This window comes from Juglans microcarpa x Juglans regia, chromosome 6D (assembly GCF_004785595.1).
Source record: "Juglans microcarpa x Juglans regia isolate MS1-56 chromosome 6D, Jm3101_v1.0, whole genome shotgun sequence".
Taxonomy (NCBI): Eukaryota; Viridiplantae; Streptophyta; class Magnoliopsida; order Fagales; family Juglandaceae; genus Juglans; species Juglans microcarpa x Juglans regia.
Window position 1 is genome coordinate 1,315,841 of NC_054604.1, and position 19,273 is coordinate 1,335,113.

Below are 19,273 nucleotides of genomic sequence, written 5' to 3' on the forward strand. Positions count from 1 at the left end.
CTCCCTTTCTCCACTTCTCCCCCTCTCCATCACCATGAAAACAAGCACCCAACCACTTTTTTTTTTTATTGTTGCCTGAAAGACTTCTTTGTCATTCTTAATTTTTTAGACTAAATCGTTGATCAATTCTCTACGGAGAAGATGGGGTTACAAAGATATACCATAAATTGAAGTGGTATTGTAATAAGTCATTTTTTTTTTTTTTTTCTGTCTTTCTCTTTCGCTGCGCCCCAGACCCTCTTCTTCCTTTCCCTTCCCAGAGCCCCCCAGACAGACATTTAGAGGTAGTCCCTCGTTGCCCAGTCCCATGAAGAAGATGAAAAAGAGACTGAGAGAAAGAAGTAAACTAATAATGGCTCTCACAAGCTGCAGCTCCTTTATTCCCACTGAATCCTCTGTTCAAGCCCATTCTTCTCTCCTACAGTTCTCACAAGCAGCAGCTCCTTGATTCTCACAAGAAAGCGCTCCAGCTTTCCTTCTCCAGTGCGGTGATTGTGTCGAGAGCTTCAAGGAATTCAATGTTAGCAATACCCATGAAACGTTCAGAATCATCCTCCAAATGGGTGATGTTTTAATGTTTTAATGTTAAATGCCCCTCACCCCAGCCACAGTTCTCTCTCCCTCAACGCAGATCTGCCTCCAGACGCATGGACACCAAGTCACCAACCCAAATCGCATGGTAACACCATTTTTTTTCGAAAAGGTTGATTTTTTGTAGATCTCGTGCAATTTTTTTGCACGTACACTGATTTATTACGATTGGTTGTGTTGATTTATCTGTTTGATTTTTTTTTTTTTTGTGATTTCTAGTATACAAATGGTTGTGTTGTTGAAATAGTGGGGGCGTGAGCCTTCTGAAGAAGTGAAGAAGAACGCGGGCCAAATGCTGTGTTGTTGCGTTTGCTGTGTTGTTGATTTTTTTTGTGATTTCTAGTATACAAATGTCTCCAATCTTTCTTCATTTGGCCCCATTCCCACTTCTTTCTTTCTGAAGAAGTGAAGAAGAATGCGGGGGTGGGGGGTTGAAACGAACCTTTTGGACCGGACCAAAACACGTCTTTTTTCTTTTTTTAAAAAAGAAAAAAAGAAAAAAGAAAGCCACATAGGCGGGAGTGCGGAGGTTGCGTGAACAGTTGGTAGTTGTGTAGCAAAACTCTATTCATAACTCAACAATCCTTTGGACCAGATGACTGATACTGATCCTCAGTTTTGGAATTCCCATGATCATGTTGAGCTATTTCTCAAGTTTTGGAAGTATGAATTCTGATTCTTGTTCCATCACATCATTCATACCACCTTTATTTTATTAAGTAATATATGTAAATTAAGTTAATTTTTTTTGAATTAAAATTGTATAACTAATCACATTTAGCATTTGCCATCTAAGAAATACTTTAGAATAAAGAGATTCTATAAAAGTAAATCCGCAAAGTAATGTAATTTGATGTGATATATTAGATTATAAAATTATTTCTATTGTAAAATAAGTTTAATATATCATATGAATCTATATCAGTTCGTAAATTTACTATTATAGAATTTATTTGTGACCGTAACACTTCTATTGTCATTTAACGGTGGAATATTATTGAAACTTAAAAAAAAAAAGTTAAAGATATGTACTTTATGACTTTTAGTGATTAGGGACGTTGCTTTAGCATGCTGTATGAATAGTTCTTTGTTTTTCTCTCCATCCAGCAAAGTTTGTGAAATAAAGAGCAGTGAGGGAGAAGTCGTTTGGATTTAGAAATGAGTTGAGATGAGTTATAAATAATAATGAAATTTATGAGTTAAAATTGATGAATAGTAATAAATAATAGTAAAATGAGTTAAGATAAATTATGAATCTACCAAGATTTGAAAATCAAGACTTTAATATTGACACTATTTTTAAGCATTCTATTTATTGTATAATGATTCCTTGTATCCTACTTTTGTCATGTTCAATATTTTTAACTCGTAAGTATTTATTAGATTTTGAAAAATGAGAAGAAAAAAATTGAATAAAAAATATTATAAAATTAAAATATTATTAGAATATAATTTTTATTTTATGATTTAAAAAATTATAATGATTAGTTTCGAAAGAGTTTGTATTTAAATGATATTTAAAAAAAATGAGATGGATTGAAAATTAAAAATTACATGAACTTACTTTGTTTATGGTTTTTGTCAAATTCCGAACTTCTGCAACTTCTACAGTGTCTGCAAAGTACTGCCTGATATTCCAACTATGAAAAAGGCCTGAAATGAGAAGGAAACCTACCATTCCTGCTTTCCTCATTGCTCAGACTGCATTTTTCTTCTCTTCTAGATGACTTTCATATCCAAGAGGGCCTGCCTACCAAATGAATATTTTAATGAGATTTGTTATTCATAATCTTTATATATCACACAATATATTTTTATTTTAAAATTTTATTCTTCTTAAATTTATTAAATTCTTCTACTCATCATTTATATATCTATATCACACATTTTGTCGGGAAAAAAAAATAGTGTATAGTGTGTAGAAATGATGAATATAACTTTTATGAAAAATGATTTACATAATATTTTTTACAATATTTTACATAACTATATTTTAAATTAGAAGTGTTTTTGTAAAATATTTTATAAAAATATCATTATTTTATGATATTATTATATAATGTATTGTGTATATATCATTACTTAATTTTTTAACTAAAATCAGAGACCGTTAGGTTTCAATGGAGATGTGAAATACACCGACCATCCATTCACCCACTCGGTCATTTTCATTTGATGAAATCCAGAAGAGATTCTCAAAGTCTTTGTCGGATTTCAACTCACATAACACAAAATTCTTCGATTGAGTTTGTATTACTTTCGGTAGGCTCTCACGATTAACAAAAGATAGATTTCGATTCAGACATTTTCTTAAGCAACAAGCCACATTTCTAATTTGATGTAGACTTGGATTTTGAAAGAGTTTTGTGATATGATGCATCCTGATAATTCATATTAATTTGTAGGTTTATTTTTTAGATTTGGATAGTGATAGGAGGATTTTTAATTTTAGATTAAAATTTAAAATATTATTTTTTAATATTATTAATGTTTTAAGATTTGAAAAAGTTGAATTAAAATTTGAAAAAATTAAATTGTTTATTATATTTTGTGTGAGAATTTAAAAAAATTATAATATTGAGATGAGATGAAATGAAAATTTTGTATCTAATTCCACTTGCCAAACATATATTAGGTAGACCGCTTAAGTTTACTCCTTCACTTTGTTCACTTATATATTTTATTTTTTAATTTTTTTTACTTAATAATTAAGAAAATAATTTTTAGTATATTTAAATATATTAATAAAATAAAATATAAATATAAATATAAATTTGTACTAACCGTCACGCCGAGATTGCTGGCGGCAGCCCAGCACTTCTCGTGCTGCTCGAACCAAAGTCTCTGTGTGGAGCCTCTCAGGTTCCCTCCTCGTACTCCTCTTCAAACTGTAATGAAAGCACTTCCCACGTTGCTTTACATCGACTTCTTGGCTCTAATCTGCTTTTTGTCCACCTTTCACCTTCAATACACACCAACAACCCTCTCTCTCTCCCTCTCTCTCTCTCTCTCTCTCTCTAATCCATAGTCTTCTGTTAAACTCGTTCCCAGCCTTTTCAATTCGTGAAAAAGAACCATTTTTTGCAGTTTGCAACAGACTTTCTCTCACTTCATGGCACTTCCTCACAAGCAAACAGAAGCCTCTTCAGCCCATACCCCGCTTAGAGACTCACACCAACATGAAGAAGTACTAGACGACACCCAACTTGACCACTCCCTCCTTCGATTAGAAACCTTTCTCAGAATCTTTGGCTTCTGCCAGTTCTCTTTTATAAGCTTCACCCTGTCGTGGGTTTCATTTCTTCTCCTGGGTGTTGCACTTCCACTTGCTTTGATCGAGCGTTCTTATTGTTCTGATTGCGAGAAGTATGAGATCAAAAGCTTTGAGATTGAGATTCTGGTTTCTGAGTCTCTAGTGGCAGCCATTTCTCTACTATGCATTTCTCATAACCTTCGCAAGTATGGTGTAAAAAAGTTCCTGTTTGTCGATCGGTACCATGGTAATATGGCACAGTTTCGCGAAGAATACTTGCAGAAGATCAATGTGAGCAATACCCAAATCTCCCCTTTTGAAAGTTCAACCTTGATTTTTATGTGTTTTTTTTTGTGAAAGAACATCAAATTCTAATTACCAGTTCAATTAGAATTTATGGCGATTGGATTTGTTCATAGAAATCGTACTCTTTACTGATTAGTGACTAGAAGGCCTTAAATGAAATAAGTCTACTTGCAGTAGAACTCGACTGAGAATCGCTCTTACAGAGGATTTATTTACCATCTCCGACTTTCCCCTTTCCCTTCCTTGAACCAAAAAAGAAAAAAGAAAAACATTTTCGTTGTGTCACTCATCACTACGTCCCGTGAGCTTTATCAATGGAGTAGTTGATTTAGGGCAGACCTTTTCTTATGTATTCAACTTATACTGCACCAATGAGTTGTTGTATTGAGAGTTGTTCTTGTTTAGGGTTTCTTCCGCTTGTTGGCAGTGTGGCTATTACCATGCTTCCTTTTGAAGACTGCTCGTGAGGTCATTCATATGGTCTATGTGCACAATGACTCATGGTGGCAATCCACTGCTACATTATTTGCCTTGCTGGTATCGTGGACGTATTCAGCCATAATCTATCTATCAGGCGCAGCTCTTTTCAATTTGGTGTGCAACTTGCAAGTAATACACTTTGAAAACTATGGGAAGCTTCTAGAAAGCGATCTGGATGTTTCTCTGTATATAGAGGAACACATTCGACTCAAGCATCATCTAACCAAAATTAGCCACAGGTTCCGAATATTTCTTCTTCTGGAGTTCTTATTCGTGACGGCTAGTCAATTTCTGGCTCTAGTAGAAACCACAGGAAATAAAGGAATTATCAACTTCTCCAATGGCGGCAATTTTGCAGTAAGTGTGAATCAAATATGCTCTTTCAAGCTCGAGTACCATGATTGTAGCATAATTTAGTTTTCATATATAGTTTGTAGATCTGATTTAAAAGAATTGCTGTCATGTAAACCCTAGGGGTTGGCTCAAATGGTAAAGGCCTTGGGCTTAGGGTATGCTCCCCCAGGTCTAAGGTTTAAATCCTCTTGGGTGAAAACAATCTCTAGGGGCTATCGGATTGGAAGATTTTTCTCTTGAATTATCCAATGAACACTTGCGGGTAACTTTTTGTTGAGGGCCTGTGCACCCCCGAAATTAGTCGGGACGCTGCTCCTAGACACATGGTGCCAATAAAAAAAAAAATTGCTGTCATGCATTTGTCTTACTTTCATTACATAATCACTTTCATCTGACAAAGTTTTGCCTTTCGTTCCTCTTGGCAATATCATCATCTCCGACTAAGTACCCATGACTGAATAGTAGTCATTGATTGTACATGCTCATATGTGGTAGGGTACTTGTAAAAGGAGGGAGGGGCTCTTATGTGGATGGATCAGTCCTACTGGACAGTATTCTGACCTAGAAAACCTCCAAATCCAATACTAGCAACCATTTTAACAGAAGCTTTTCTTCTGGTTTTCTTGTCTTCTCATTGATTTTATATATGGGCATAGAAGCACTATAGCATTTCCCACAACTAATTGATAAATTACACTCTTTTATGTAATATTTCAAGAACTCACTTGAGCTTCATTCTTACTCTGCTTAATTGCGGCTGTGGTAGGTCTGCTCTATTGTTGAGCTGGTTGGGATCATAATCGTTCTGCAGTCGGCTGCAAAGATTTCACATAGAGCTCAAAGTCTTGCATCAGTTACAAGCAGATGGCATGCTTTACTTACATGCAACTCCGATAATGCATCTCAAACGGGAATTTCAAATAATGGCAGAAGCATGGAAGCCGCTATTCCAGCAGGTCCATTGCTTATAAATTACTCAGAAAGTGATCTGGAATCGATCGATTATGTCCCAGTGCCCACAAATAGTCAACTGGCTTCAAACATGTCCCTGTACCATAAAAGACAAGCTCTCGGTATGTCCATAAACACTTTCTGCAGAGCATTTTTTTATTTCATAAATTATCTATTAAGATTTTCTTATTACAGCTGAAGATAGATCTGATCATAATTCATGGTTTTATTTGCTATTTTTGGTTGGGACAGTGTTGGTTCATTAAAAATTGATGCAAGGTAATTAGGTATATATGGTATTAACAAAGCTACTTTCTGCAAGTCTTCAGGAGACCTATAATTACTCTCTTCCTCACAGATAAGTCCAAGATTGCTGTTGACAAGATTTAAAAAGAGACATGTTTTAGGGATCAACCCATTATACTGATTAGGTTCTGCTGGATAATTCCCTTTTTTTGTCAAAATCTGCTGCATATGGTTTTGTCTTATGGTTCTCAAGGCGAACAAGTCATTTACCTTGTAAAGGATGATCACATCACAAACATAATCTGTATCATCCACACGTTGAAATACTACTGCTATAAATTTTGGTATATTTAATAAAGCTCGCTCGATTTTGCAGTTATGTATATGCAGTCCAACCTTGGGGGGTGACCATATTCGGATGGACAATTGATAGGGCACTTCTAAATACAATTTTCTTTATTGAGCTCTCACTAGTTCTTTTTGTACTGGGGAAGACCATAACTTTCACTACCAAATGACACTGTTAACACAGATTCCGTCGGGAGGACTGTTGCGCGCTTTGCATTCCATTTCAAATGGTATTGATGTTTGACATATAATAGTATTGCAATTTGCTGCTAGGTGTGGTAGGACTATCAGAGATGAAGTCAATTTCACAAACAGATTGATTCTATTTTCCGGAGTAATGAAGGTCTCCTGTATCATTTCCGCAGAATTCATCTTCTCTCTCTTGTACTAATTCTCTTAGGCTAGTGTACTGGTCCTGGGCTGTAATTTCCCACTATCTCCTTACAATTTCCTCAAAGATAGGCAATATACATTTATACGTTTATTATTCCCATTAAAGAATGAGAAATGATATTTACAATCGTGGAGTACGCAAATGTCGCACAATCCCTTTGAAAAAAGTAAGTAAATACGAGATTCACATGGAAAAAAAAAATTTTAATTTTTTATTAGTATATTCTATTCTTTTTCAAAACGATTGTGTTGAAGTTATGCACTACTATATGTAACTTTACTCTTAAAGAATACATGTTTTCTGCTCTTTAAAAGGAAGCTCGTTTACATGGTTAAAGTCACATAAGGAATGAGGAATGCGGAGGCACCGATTTATGATTTAATTTCGTTGAATAGGGAGACCCTCGAGTGTATATATAGATAAAAGATGCCTTCATTTGTAGCGGCGGGAGTTAATATTTGGTAAAAACCTTAGGCTGAGTATTTCCAGTTTGCATTAGCATCTATAACATTACATATATAATTTTGGGCCGTGTTGATAATCATTCATCACACATATTAAATTGTTATAAATTCAATAATTGAGGCTTACAAAATTTGAGAGTTCGCGTCACTGAATATTAGAGATAGTTTGGAATAATATTAAAAGGCCTGAAATACTCTCTTTTTTCTATATTACTTTTTTTTTTTTTTATTACAAATAGTAATTTAAAATAAGTTGAGTTCAAACAACTCTAAAATCGAGTTATAAACATAATTAAAAAAATATATATTCTTTATTTCTCGCACGTTAATATGTATGTAATACTAACAATTCCAACAAACCATCATGTAATAAACCTTTTAGAGCTGTTGTCTTTTGACTGATATTAGTCGGTTGTGTCATTCATTGAATAATTCCACTTTTGCAGCAACAAGTTGATAATACATCAAGTTGCTTACAAACAATGAATTTTTAAGTGGTCGGCGGGTAATGAGCACGTGTATAAAATGGCAATGAATAGCAAAATATAACTTGTCGTCACCCCTGAAATGAGGGCACCTGCCCAAAAAAGATATAAAGTGAAATGAGTGCACCTGCCGCTGTACAACAATCCCACCTTATCTACTACTACTACTACACAAAATTTCAAGAGAGATCTAAATTTGGACAGTAAAAGAAAACCCATCTTCCTCCTACTTTACCATCAATGAATGTACAAGATTTCCATGTTCTCTACACCATTTTGAGTTTCCAGAGAAATTTTGGGACATTATATGTCCTTCGGCATTGTCAGTCTTGGAAACCTTACCTCCTACATCAATCATCGTAATCATTGATAACATCTTTAAGCCATCTCATGTTTGCTTTGATAGGGAAACCTGAGACATACCGTGACACAGCCAAAGAGAGTGGTATTGCATGGGCAGAATTGTCTATTTGTAATTGTTTTTGCTGGGAGAAGAGTTCAGAAAAAATAATTTACCATCAATATATTCAAACTAGGATACTCCCAGAAATTAGAAGATGTCTTACTCAAGAGAGAGAGAGAGAGATTTTCAAGGTGATCACACAGCTTTCGCATCGCTTTATTGTACTTTACATGAATAAAGAATACTTTATTACTTACTTCTTATGGTCTCCAAACAGCATGAATTTATTAAAAAAAGGCTTTTTGACAATGAGCAATATGTAGATACCGCAGTTTTAATAGAAACCAAACAGTATGCCATAAGATAACCTGCAAGAGCAAGTCCTGAACATACCAGCAAAACTGCCTCGAAGGATGAAGTTGCAGAACAAAGTGCCTTGCCTTTGTGAGTGGAAGACACCTTTGCCACCCCCCAGCAAGTGATAATTCAACTCAATTCATATGTACCGACAAAAATTGAAAATAATAAGAAAAAGTGGAAAGGAAGGAATAATAATAATAATAATAATAAAGGTATGAAATCATAGTTATCATCACGAGCCAACAAATTGCAGAATACAGGAAGCAAAATTTGACATTTTTTCCTTCCAATTTTATTCATTTAGTATAGCAATCTAACCTATAAAATTTTGAATATAACTAGTGACATAGCTGTTCTCCAAATCACTACCTATCATCATAATAAACATTCAACTTAAAAACTTAAAAAACAAAAGACTTGCCAGCTAATTATATACATGCTACAACCATAGCATCTGTACCAAAATAAAAACTTAATGGAGGCACAGGTAAATTTTACCTCAACGTCCTCCTATCAGGACACAGTATGTGAAATGCACAGGGATTGAAAAATAAAATCACAAGGTACAGAATTGCAAACAGAAACATAGCTGCTTTGGCCGAGTGTTGACTAGTCCACAGTCTTCAACATCCACGAGGTCACAACTAACAAAGCAACCCTCTGATACCTCCACAGACCACATAAAATCGTCCATCAATCAGAGTACAAAAAAAATTGATAATATGTTTTATATCTATTTAATCACTATTTATTTTTGAAGATACGAGGATACGCATCTGAACATAACAATACTTATTCTGGAGTTTTTAATGGTTGTAGTAGATACCGGATACTAGAACTCCTTTAGCTGTTCAATAAATTAATGAAATTCTCTACAGTGGAAGTTGATTGTCATATCAATAACAAATAATGATTAAAAAGACGAGGAAATACTGTATTAAAAAGAACAAGAAGCAGCAGTATGATAGAAGGAAATACTGTATTAATATTTAAAGCCACGGCTTCGTCATTTACAATGAGGTATCCCTGACATATGTAAACAAGTTACAGTTCAAACACATCTAAGGGAGGTGGAAGGATGTAGATTCAAAAACAAAAAGGTTAGTTGTTATTCCAAACCTTCCCAAAGACCATTATGCATCAATCCACTACTCTTGACCAAGACAAACTCCTTTCTCACTGCTCTTCTAAAGGATCCTGCTCTCTGGTATTCTTGAAGATGACCAACAATTAGGAACGATTAGGTGGATATAAAGTTTGCAAAATAAGCTATTGCACAAAGCTGAGAACTTCGCTCTTTTAAGTATTATTAGGTTTCCAGCTTGCCATACTACCTCTCTTGGCCATGCCAGACAGAAAAGTTACACTTGAAATCAGATCTAGGAAGAGGAACCTCACGAAACCAATCATGCTTTAGGGCAGCCTCCGCTGTTATCCGCTGCAAAGACAAGAAGGTCTTCATAAATTTCAGGAGCATAAAAACCCCCCGAGTTGTGGAATCAAATTCTACTTCAAGAATTTGCAAACACAATTTACCTTTTCCGGGTCATATGCTAAAAGGCTGTTCAACAAGTCAAATCCCAAATCAGAGAGAACTGGTGATCCTGTGAAGGATCTTGCAGGAAATTTGGTCCGCAACAGGTTATGCCTGAAACAAATTCAATAATTACTACTACAGAGTGAAAATATGCTGATATGCAAATAGTTCTGTAGAAAAGTTCCACAAGCTGAGCAGGTTCGGCAAAAGCAATGGACAGCCACAGCAGGAGGGTTAAAAAGATAAGACACTTACGGTTGCTTTAAATTTGGTCTAACTCCTGGCAATTTTGTTAGTCCAGGCCAAATCTTCTCATTTGGTGCACCAAGAATTTGAAAAATCTGTAAAATTTTAACCAACAGCATTACTGGACAACCCAAAAATAAATCATATAACATCTACGGGACAAAACAAAAAGATGCAGCAAATAAGGAGAAAGCTTAACCTTGCCAAGCTGATCAATTTCATTTTTCCCTTTGAAAAGCGGTTCCTTTGCCACCAATTCAGCCATTATGCATCCCACTGACCACATATCAATAGCTGTTGAGTACTGTTTGCCACCGAGCAGTAGTTCAGGTGCTCTGCAAAGTGACCCATTAAAAAATTATTTGATATCGACAAATTTCATCTAGAGAACTAAACTAACACTCCCAGAGGGGAAAAAATGGGCAAACTGAAGTCCTGGGCTTAAAATGCAAGACTCATCAATGGGACAAATCCCAATTCTGTATGTTACCCATGCAAGTTTCAGACATACATGCAAAACAATTAAATTAGGAGAGAGATAACAGCTGTCCTCAAATAACAAGTAAATAGCCGGAGCTCACCTGTACCAAAGGGTGACTACAATAGGTGTATATGGCTTCAGCAGGTTGCCATACTGGCGAGACAACCCAAAGTCACATATTTTCAACTCACCCTCCTTGCTCACAAGAAGGTTTGAAGTCTTCAAATCTCTATGAAGCACCCAATTGTCGTGAAGATATTTGACACCTTCCAATAGTTGTAGCATCAACCATTTGACTTCACTTATGCTAAAAGGCTGTTTCATAACCCCCAAGAGATCCTTGAGGTCATACTCCATGTACTCCATAACCATGAAAACACTGTCGAGATCATCCATAACAACTTCTTTAACACCAACAACAGAAGGGTGATTAAAAGACAAGAGAATGTTTATTTCCCGCAAAGATGACATAGGGAAACCACCCTCCTTTTCTACACCCATCTTCACCTTCTTCAAGGCCACGATTTCCCCCGTCTTCTTATCTTTGGCTTTATAAACAACACCATAAGTTCCTTCATTAATTTTGTTAAGTTTTTCAAACTCAAACACACTTCTGCAACACTGAAGCATGTTTATGCTTCTTTGGTTAAGCATGCTGGGCTCTTTAATCTGATGGGAACCACCATCATCCTCCGATTCTGAGTCTGACTGGTTAACATAGTCATGTCCATCTCTTTTTTCATCAATATCGATCATATCAGCATCAAAAAATTCGTTTTCACCAAATGTATCTTCACTGACAAGCACTGCAACAGAACCTTCTCCATCCGATCCAGATGACCTAGTCCTACCACCACCTGAGAGTCCTACTCGAATCTCCCCACTTTCAGGACTTGACCTTGAAGGAGAATCACTGTCAGACGCCCACCTCGACATGGCAATATTCGGTGCTTGAGTAACCTTTTCCTCTTCCACATTGTCTTCTCCATATTCATCATCACCAAATCGCTCTGACGGCACCAAAGGAGGCAAATCAGCTTGAGAACTGAATCCAGAACAACCTAATAACAAATCTGCCACAACAGGCTCATCTGCTGAATTCTCCAACCCCAAAACCACACTTCCTGTGATATTGCATTCTAAAATACCAACATCTGAATCAACATCCAGTGGCACACTATCGGAACTGGGAGAAGATGGCCGAGGAGGAGACGGAGAAATAACTGCGACAACTCTGTTCTTAGATGAAATTCTCATGTCTTTTTCTTCTCTATTGCATACAATTGAAGAGAACTTCCTCTTCTTCTCTGGAGGCATCTGCACCCCATCTTTGTGAGCCATGAGTTCATTACCCATAGAAAACTCATCCAATTTTCGATCTTCAGTCCTAGCGCCAAACCTGTCTCTTCTAGACCCCGAATCACGAGTTCTTGATGAATTATGGTACCCATTCTTACGTCTGGCAGCACGATCACAGGCCCTATTGTATTCCACACCGCAAGAATCATTCCTGTAATAGTCATACTCACTTTCGGAGGGCTTATATAAGTCCGTTCTCCTGAAAACATTGACTCGTCCTGCCGCCATGTGATTCACAACCACAACTCTTCTCAATCAAAAATAAAACTAAAAAATACAAGAAATACAAACCCTGACCAACAATTCGAGAATACAAACCACAACACCTAAAATCGAGAGTCAATTTTCTTTTTTCTTTCTTGTATTTATTTTTAAACTACGACCCCAACCCCAAAACCGAAAATTCAATTTTTTCAAGCAGACTAAGAGTCAATACAGTACAAAGTGTATGAAAATTGATACAAATATGATCAATAATGCCTGAAAATCAGTAGAAGGTATCAGAATAGGCAGACAAAAATCGGGGATTTGAGCTAACGAATCAGATCACGAACGAAACCCTAGAAATCAATATCGTACTTGTAATTTGTACCGCCGCCTCGGGAATTTCACAGGTATATAAAGGCCTTACCGGTGAGGGAAAGAAGATAGAAACACAGTAACGACGACAGCAATCGGAGAGAAAAAGGCGATAGAAAACCGACAGCTTCAGAATCAAAAGGCTGCTGCTCTTCGCGTAATTTTAGACGCGTTTTTGTGGTGTGGTGGGATATATAATCAGTTAGGCATTAGACGGTGCTGTATTTGGTGGGCCAAATGCTTCCGACAGTAACCCTAATAGGCCTCTACTTTGGGCTAAAGATAGCCCATTCTACTACCCTCAAGTTTTTTAGGCCCTCTCTTGAAACATTGCGACAATGCAAAGTCGTTCTTCAGCGAGCTCAAGCCCATATCCCTGATTCAACCTTTCAAGTTTTTAACCCTATGCGATTCAAATTTCACAGTGGTGGCGAATTTCTTTCTACTTACAGGTCGACGACAGGCATACTATCCACACAATCGATAAAATTTAATGAGTAGTGTTATACATATATATATATATATATATACACGTACTAGGTCGGAACAACATGTAAAGCATGTTTGCCTAGTTCAGTGAAATAATTATTTTTAAAAAATAGTATATATTTCATAAAAAAGTTGATTTCAATCAATAATTTAATGCATATAGGAAAAAATGTGAAATCTAACAAATATTTATTTAATTTTTAAGCAATAACAAAACTTATCATAATAACAATCCCAAAACACTAAGAACATTCCTCCCTTACTCAATAATATATTTATGTTAATTAGAATAATAGATTTTGACAAAGAAATTGATATTTTTGTGACTATTGAATACGGTGCATTTTGGGTGTTTTTAAGAAATTCGAAACTAATAAATTATTTAAAACAAATCTACAACACTTTTAATACATATACTTATTTATTACAATAATCGAAATTATTATAATTAATTAGAATAAAAAATAAAAAATTTCCTATATATAGAAAAATAATTAGATAATAATTAGAATAATATATTTTTAAAAAGAGAAATTATTTTTTGGGATTATAGAGTAATTTTGGCCAACTACTTCAAAATATATTTTGGGATTTAAATTTATTTATGATAGATTTTTTAATTACTCAATAATATAACTTTTTATTAATATATTCATAATTATTACTTAATAATTATCAAATGATTTTCAATTATTGGTAGGACTCACCACTTTATCAAATCCTAAAAAGTCAAAATTATCTCATCTCATCTCACTATACAAACATACACTTTTTTTTTTTTTATAAACTATCCTGTCTTATCTTAATTTAAAAAATCTCATTATTATTCAAAACATCTCATCTCATCTGAACTGTGTATCCAAACCGAGCCAAACTCAAATCAAAAGGACTCCCCTTGTTTTTTTTTCTCTCTCACCTTTCGAAAAGCTCTCCCAAAACCAATCTCCTAAGATCTTCCCTCTGTCGTCTAGAGAAAGGTGAGCTTCAGAATTCTCCGACAATGTTCATTAACTTTTATCCGATTTTTTTCTTTTTTTAATTTCCATAAATAGCATGGAGATGGGTTGATGTATTGCTTTTCGGCCACCTTCGACCATCACACGCCACTCCACAAGACTTATCAGTTGCCAATCTGTTGGCTTCTTAAAGAACCGCGTCCATATGAGTAGCGTGTGAGATCCATGCACCGTCGCCTCACAATGCGCATTTTGTCTCCAAGCACGATAGAATTGGGATAAGCGGACTTGGATCTTGTAGATCCAACAAGTGTTTTCTCACCAGCAATGGCACATGATCCCCACGCGCCTTCACAGCCACTGATGGTTGTACGTTGATGTATTGGACCATTTATCGGATGTTATTTTCTTATGTTACCACTTCTTCTAATTAAAGATCATGAGAAAAAAAAGAAATAGATATTTCTTTCAACCAAGCTGGACCAATAAAGTTATAATAATCCGGCCTAATAATTATAAAATTGAAATATTGATAATTTTTATTAGGCTTATATTATATTAATGGATCATATTGGATAAGTCCACGAGCGATAAATTATTGATGTTGATTATGAGTTTTAATTTGGTTCAATAACTAGGTTAAATCTCATTTATTATTTATTGAAGGAGTTAGACTCCTTTTAGAATTTAAAGATCGGTCATTAAAAATTTGTTTCAATTTAAAATCATCACTTATTAAAATTCCCTACACAGTTCCGTCACTTCTAATCCTACATTAAACGAACTACTAAAATATGTCTTTAATTTCAAACAGACTAGGATTACAATTCTAGAATCCTATTTACCTTAAAATTCTTAAACTCAACCCACACCATCATATAAAGTCTCATGCACTATAACGTGCACATACCTCTTCAAGCCTAGATTTTTGGTTTTTAACTCTCTTTTTGCCTTCAACATGTCGTAGTCTCATCTCCCCCACCATGAAACACTACCAGGTCACCATCGATTCTTACTCCCTCCGAATCATAGCCAATGTCATCCCTCCATCGCGTCATGATTGATTTTGTGTTAAAAATTTTATAAGACACTATCATAACTCTATTTATTATTTCAGTTTTTTAATATAAAAATATTTTATTATAATAAATCTTTGTATTTGAAGATTCCATTTTTTTATTTGAAGATTCCTTTAAAAAATGTATATATTTTAAAGTCAAATTCAATAATAACATTTTGATTTTCAAAATTTTTTAAAATTGACTTTATTTTTAATCGCAGGAAGCGGAGTGTTACAAAAGTTTAGCACAACACCTGCTGTGGCTTTTAGTCGTAATTTGTTTTTCAAACTGTAAAGAAACGACTTCCCCTCGTGAGATTTTTTTTTTCCTTTTTCTTCTACGTGTTGTATTAATTAACTTGGGATAATTGTTGGGTTTCCTATCCGTTTATATGCGCTATACTCTTAAATCTTGTAGCTGTTTATAATAAATAAATATATATATATATATAAAAATAAAGCTTGATTAAAAAAAAAAGTAAAGAAAACTCAACCCTGGATATAAGCCTATAAAAGTAACGACAAGACCTTTCTCGCACCTTAATTTACATAAACGACCCTCACTGAATAAAGTATAATTATTTAAACCAAACCTACAATGATAAATGGATTATAAAACTTGACTTAATTCATTTTATTTTAATAAAAATATAAAACAATTAATTATTTCACATCTCAATCCAGCTAATTAATTACTTTTTGATCCAAAAACCCATGCATGTACTCATTCCTGTCTGCTTACTATATTACATATAGGTAATAAATCCAATGACCAATAACATCACGGGGATTAAATTAAGTGGGAAGAGAAAACGGTGTTCGTGCAGCGGCAGCGACGTGGTGCAATAAATAGAGAGTTCAGTTTGAAGAGAACAGATCTAGTGAGTTAAAGCGAGCGACATTATACAGGCCAAAAGATTGTTCAAAAGATCTCGAAATTATGACATTCCTAACACACGACCCAACTCCTCTCCTCCAACTGTCCCTCTTCTTTCTCCTCTCCTTTTCCTCCGGAAAAATCTAGTGCTTTCCCTCCCGGCCTAACTACTGCTCTCTTGATTCTTCTGTGCTGGCTTTTAATCATGTCCAAAACTCTCGCGCGAAACCCGAAAAAAGCCTTAAATCAAGCATCAATCATCCAACGGCGACGCCCTGTATTTAAAGAACTCAATATTCATATAAACGTTGATCAGAACCGCAGCACAAAGGCACTCATGTATTAGTATGTATACGTAACTCCAAAATACCCCCGAGTCCCAGACGATCTAAGAACACGATCGAGACAAGAACGTGGAAGTACAAGAAGCTAGAAAAGTTGAATAGCATACACGTACACATCATCTACAGGCCAAAATTAAAGTATTTACAATTATGAAAGTACGTAAGGTACCAAAGCTTAGCTGTTATGCATACCACTTACGCCATCTAATCCATTCATTTACGTACGTATGGATCATCAGAAAACATAATAAACACGCAGTGATGATTATCACAGGAATACAATAATATAATATTGGTTTGGCATGGCATGGCTTGGCTTGGCTTGGCTTGTCTTGTACGTATTTCTAATCACCGGCCCAGACTGAGGGCAGCCTTGACGTCCAGCCTCCATGCAAATCCACCACCGTCCATTCTCCACACATCACAGGGAAGTGTCAGAGAGCTTCTCTCCTTCCCACATGTGTAGTACTGAACCAGCCTCACCCTGCAACTGAACGCCGGATAGTTTAGACTCTTGATCACACTCTCGTCTTTCATCACCAGACACAGCCTCAACTCCCGATGATCATGATCTCCCTCATGATCTGCAGCGACTGATCCCTGCTCCACCATCCTCCTGTATGCCCCATTCGTCCACGTTATCCTACACAGACCATCTGATACGAACCCCGGACACGTGTCCCTCCCCAGAGTTGTCATCCTCTCAGCATCCGTTTCCCCCAGGCCAACACCATCCACCCACGTGTCGGTCACGCATTCCACTATCACGCAAGAATCAACCACTTCCACGTCCGGAGACACCATCACTTTCCGATCTGATAACCCACTGAACCGATCTAACCCATTGCCCACCTTATAATTCCCGTCAAAGCTGAGCCACATGGGCACATTCCGCGCTTCCTTCGTCAGCACCGTTCGGTCATGGTTCTCAACTGGAGACTCCCTCTCCGGAAAATCCTTCCGGTCAGGGACCTCCGGCAACAAAGGCAAAGTAACTACCGTCTCTTCCGGCGAAGCCTTTCTCTTCCTATTGCACCTCTTACTATTAACAGTATTATTATTATCTCTCACGTACCTTCTTTTTCCTCTCCCACTTTTGACATGCACGTCTGCTTTTTCCGACGAGGAACTACCGTGATCTGAGCCCCCGACGGCAGGTTTCGGCGCAATCGGTCGGAACCTGAGCATTATCCTCTCCGCCTTGGACGTATCATGATAAAATCCACCGCCGTACCTCGCTATCCCAACACAGCACCCTCCTCTCCCATCCATCACTTATTTCCCTCTCTTCCGAACTCGGTGTTCTTACTTCGTTTTCCTCTCTTTCTCAATGTTCTGAAGGCTAGGAGGCACCAGAACCAGGAAGTTTATAGGGGCAGTGGGGAAGTAGAAAAGTGTGAGAGCGCGTACGTGCGAAACTGCGGCGTGAACACCGCAGAGTAGGTATTGGTTGAGAACCGAGACGTGGCAGTGAATGTCGACGTGGACCCCACAAGTGATTGGGCCCCACGGAAGGGCCAATGGGAGTGGGAGAAGTGTCTCGTATAGCAGACAGTGGGGGGCACGTATGCCTTGAGTCCCGTGTAAAGTTTTCCAGAAAGAGAACACGTGGAGAGATGGGACATGTATCTCTCTGGTTTACTATAGTTGGATTGAAACTGGAAAAGATTGCGCCACGTGGATGGACAGATAACGTTTTGATTTTCCTGACGTTAGATTGACCGACGACGATATTTCTCGTTTCCGTGGTTGGGGAATAAGAAGGCGTAAAGGATTGGATGCCATTTTTTTAGAGGACAGAAATGGCCTTGAGTTATTGAAATTTTCTTGGAGGTTTGCCCTTTATTAATTGTATGGGTATTTAGGGACAACCCTAGTCTGGCCGAAAGTGAGAAGTTGAAAGATCTGCTGCTTTGTTTTTTCTGTTTTTGCATCTTTGGGATGCAATTGGCAATTGCTTTGTTTTTTCTGTTTTTGCATTTTTTTTTATGTATTTTTTCATATATTTTTTTCAATTATTTTTTATAGAGAATTTTTAATATTTTTTAATATTAAAAAAAATAAAATAAATTTAGAGTATTATTAAAAAAATACTTCCTTAATCATAAAGTAAAAAGAAAATTATTAAAAAATACTTCTTTAATCACGAAATAAAATAAATAATTATTTTTTTATTTTACTTTATGATTAAAGAAGTATTTTTTAATGATATTATAAATTTTTTTATTTTTTTAAAATATTTAAAAATCTATTCTTAAACCATTAGACGCCCAACGCTTGAAACTATAGGTACAAATCTTCAAATCATATATATTATGCCTTTCAACAACTAAAAAAAAAAAAAAACCACATGTATATTATGTTGTAGGTGACGACCATAGAAATATTTGACATTCGAGCCATGGCGTGCGATATGCAGTAGTGGATTTAGTACTAATTTGGTCAAAACGGCTCCAAAACAAACGAAGACATGCGTACGTGCTGAAGTCACCAGGAACTGCCAATGATCGATACGCATCAGGAAGGGAGACGATCGTTTTGTGAGGTGGTGTATGTTAGAACAGAGAAAAATGAAAAGAAAGACATAATATTCTTCAAATATTTTCTGTCATTGTATTCAGTATCATTCGTCCCTTTATAAAGGCACCTGGTTACATGTAACGGCAATAAGAGTATACAGAAGAAAAAAAGGAATCAAAGGTGGTTACAA

At 36.0% G+C, this 19,273-nt stretch overlaps 3 protein-coding genes across 6 annotated transcripts; 1 reads left to right on the forward strand and 2 right to left on the reverse strand.

Moving 5' to 3' along the window:
* Window positions 1-3,378: 3,378 nt before the first annotated feature.
* On the forward strand, window positions 3,379-7,043 carry LOC121234723. The gene is made up of 4 exons (XM_041130793.1): window positions 3,379-4,135; window positions 4,556-4,987; window positions 5,751-6,057; window positions 6,558-7,043. Exons 1-4 carry the CDS (start codon window positions 3,704-3,706, stop codon window positions 6,587-6,589), a joined length of 1,203 nt encoding a protein of 400 aa, XP_040986727.1. The 5' UTR covers window positions 3,379-3,703; the 3' UTR covers window positions 6,590-7,043.
* Window positions 7,044-7,925: 882 nt separating this feature from the next.
* LOC121268779 (cyclin-dependent kinase G-2-like) lies at window positions 7,926-13,009 on the reverse strand. 4 transcript variants are annotated; one of them, XM_041173038.1, is made up of 9 exons: window positions 11,000-13,009; window positions 10,618-10,753; window positions 10,428-10,513; window positions 10,172-10,283; window positions 9,970-10,073; window positions 9,755-9,837; window positions 8,669-9,295; window positions 8,296-8,357; window positions 7,926-8,217 (listed from the first exon to the last, which is right to left on the reverse strand). In XM_041173038.1, exons 1-7 carry the CDS (start codon window positions 12,484-12,486, stop codon window positions 9,192-9,194), a joined length of 2,112 nt encoding a protein of 703 aa, XP_041028972.1. In that variant the 5' UTR covers window positions 12,487-13,009; the 3' UTR covers window positions 7,926-8,217; window positions 8,296-8,357; window positions 8,669-9,191. The 4 variants fall into 4 exon arrangements, with proteins under 4 accessions (XP_041028972.1, XP_041028973.1, XP_041028974.1 ...); XM_041173039.1 differs by having other exon boundaries at window positions 8,669-9,661; XM_041173040.1 differs by having other exon boundaries at window positions 9,755-9,847.
* Window positions 13,010-16,655: 3,646 nt separating this feature from the next.
* On the reverse strand, window positions 16,656-17,978 carry LOC121236201. Its single transcript, XM_041132736.1, has one exon. The coding sequence runs from the start codon at window positions 17,833-17,835 to the stop codon at window positions 16,912-16,914; it is 924 nt and encodes a 307-aa protein (XP_040988670.1). The 5' UTR covers window positions 17,836-17,978; the 3' UTR covers window positions 16,656-16,911.
* Window positions 17,979-19,273: the final 1,295 nt, after the last annotated feature.

Bases quoted from the DNA above. Each gene is read 5' to 3' on its own strand.
- LOC121234723 (XM_041130793.1), top strand. From the start codon at position 3,704: ATGGCACTTCCTCACAAGCAAACAGAAGCCTCTTCAGCCCATACCCCG. The intron at 4,988-5,750 runs GTAAGTGTGAAT...CGGCTGTGGTAG, and splicing joins CCAATGGCGGCAATTTTGCA to GTCTGCTCTATTGTTGAGCT. The intron at 6,058-6,557 runs GTATGTCCATAA...TCGATTTTGCAG, and splicing joins CCATAAAAGACAAGCTCTCG to TTATGTATATGCAGTCCAAC.
- LOC121268779 (XM_041173038.1), bottom strand. From the start codon at position 12,486: ATGGCGGCAGGACGAGTCAATGTTTTCAGGAGAACGGACTTATATAAG. The intron at 10,754-10,999 runs GTGAGCTCCGGC...GTCACTTTGCAG, and splicing joins GTAGTCACCCTTTGGTACAG to AGCACCTGAACTACTGCTCG. The intron at 10,074-10,171 runs GTAAATTGTGTT...TTGTCTTTGCAG, and splicing joins TAGCATATGACCCGGAAAAG to CGGATAACAGCGGAGGCTGC.
- LOC121236201 (XM_041132736.1), bottom strand. From the start codon at position 17,835: ATGGATGGGAGAGGAGGGTGCTGTGTTGGGATAGCGAGGTACGGCGGT.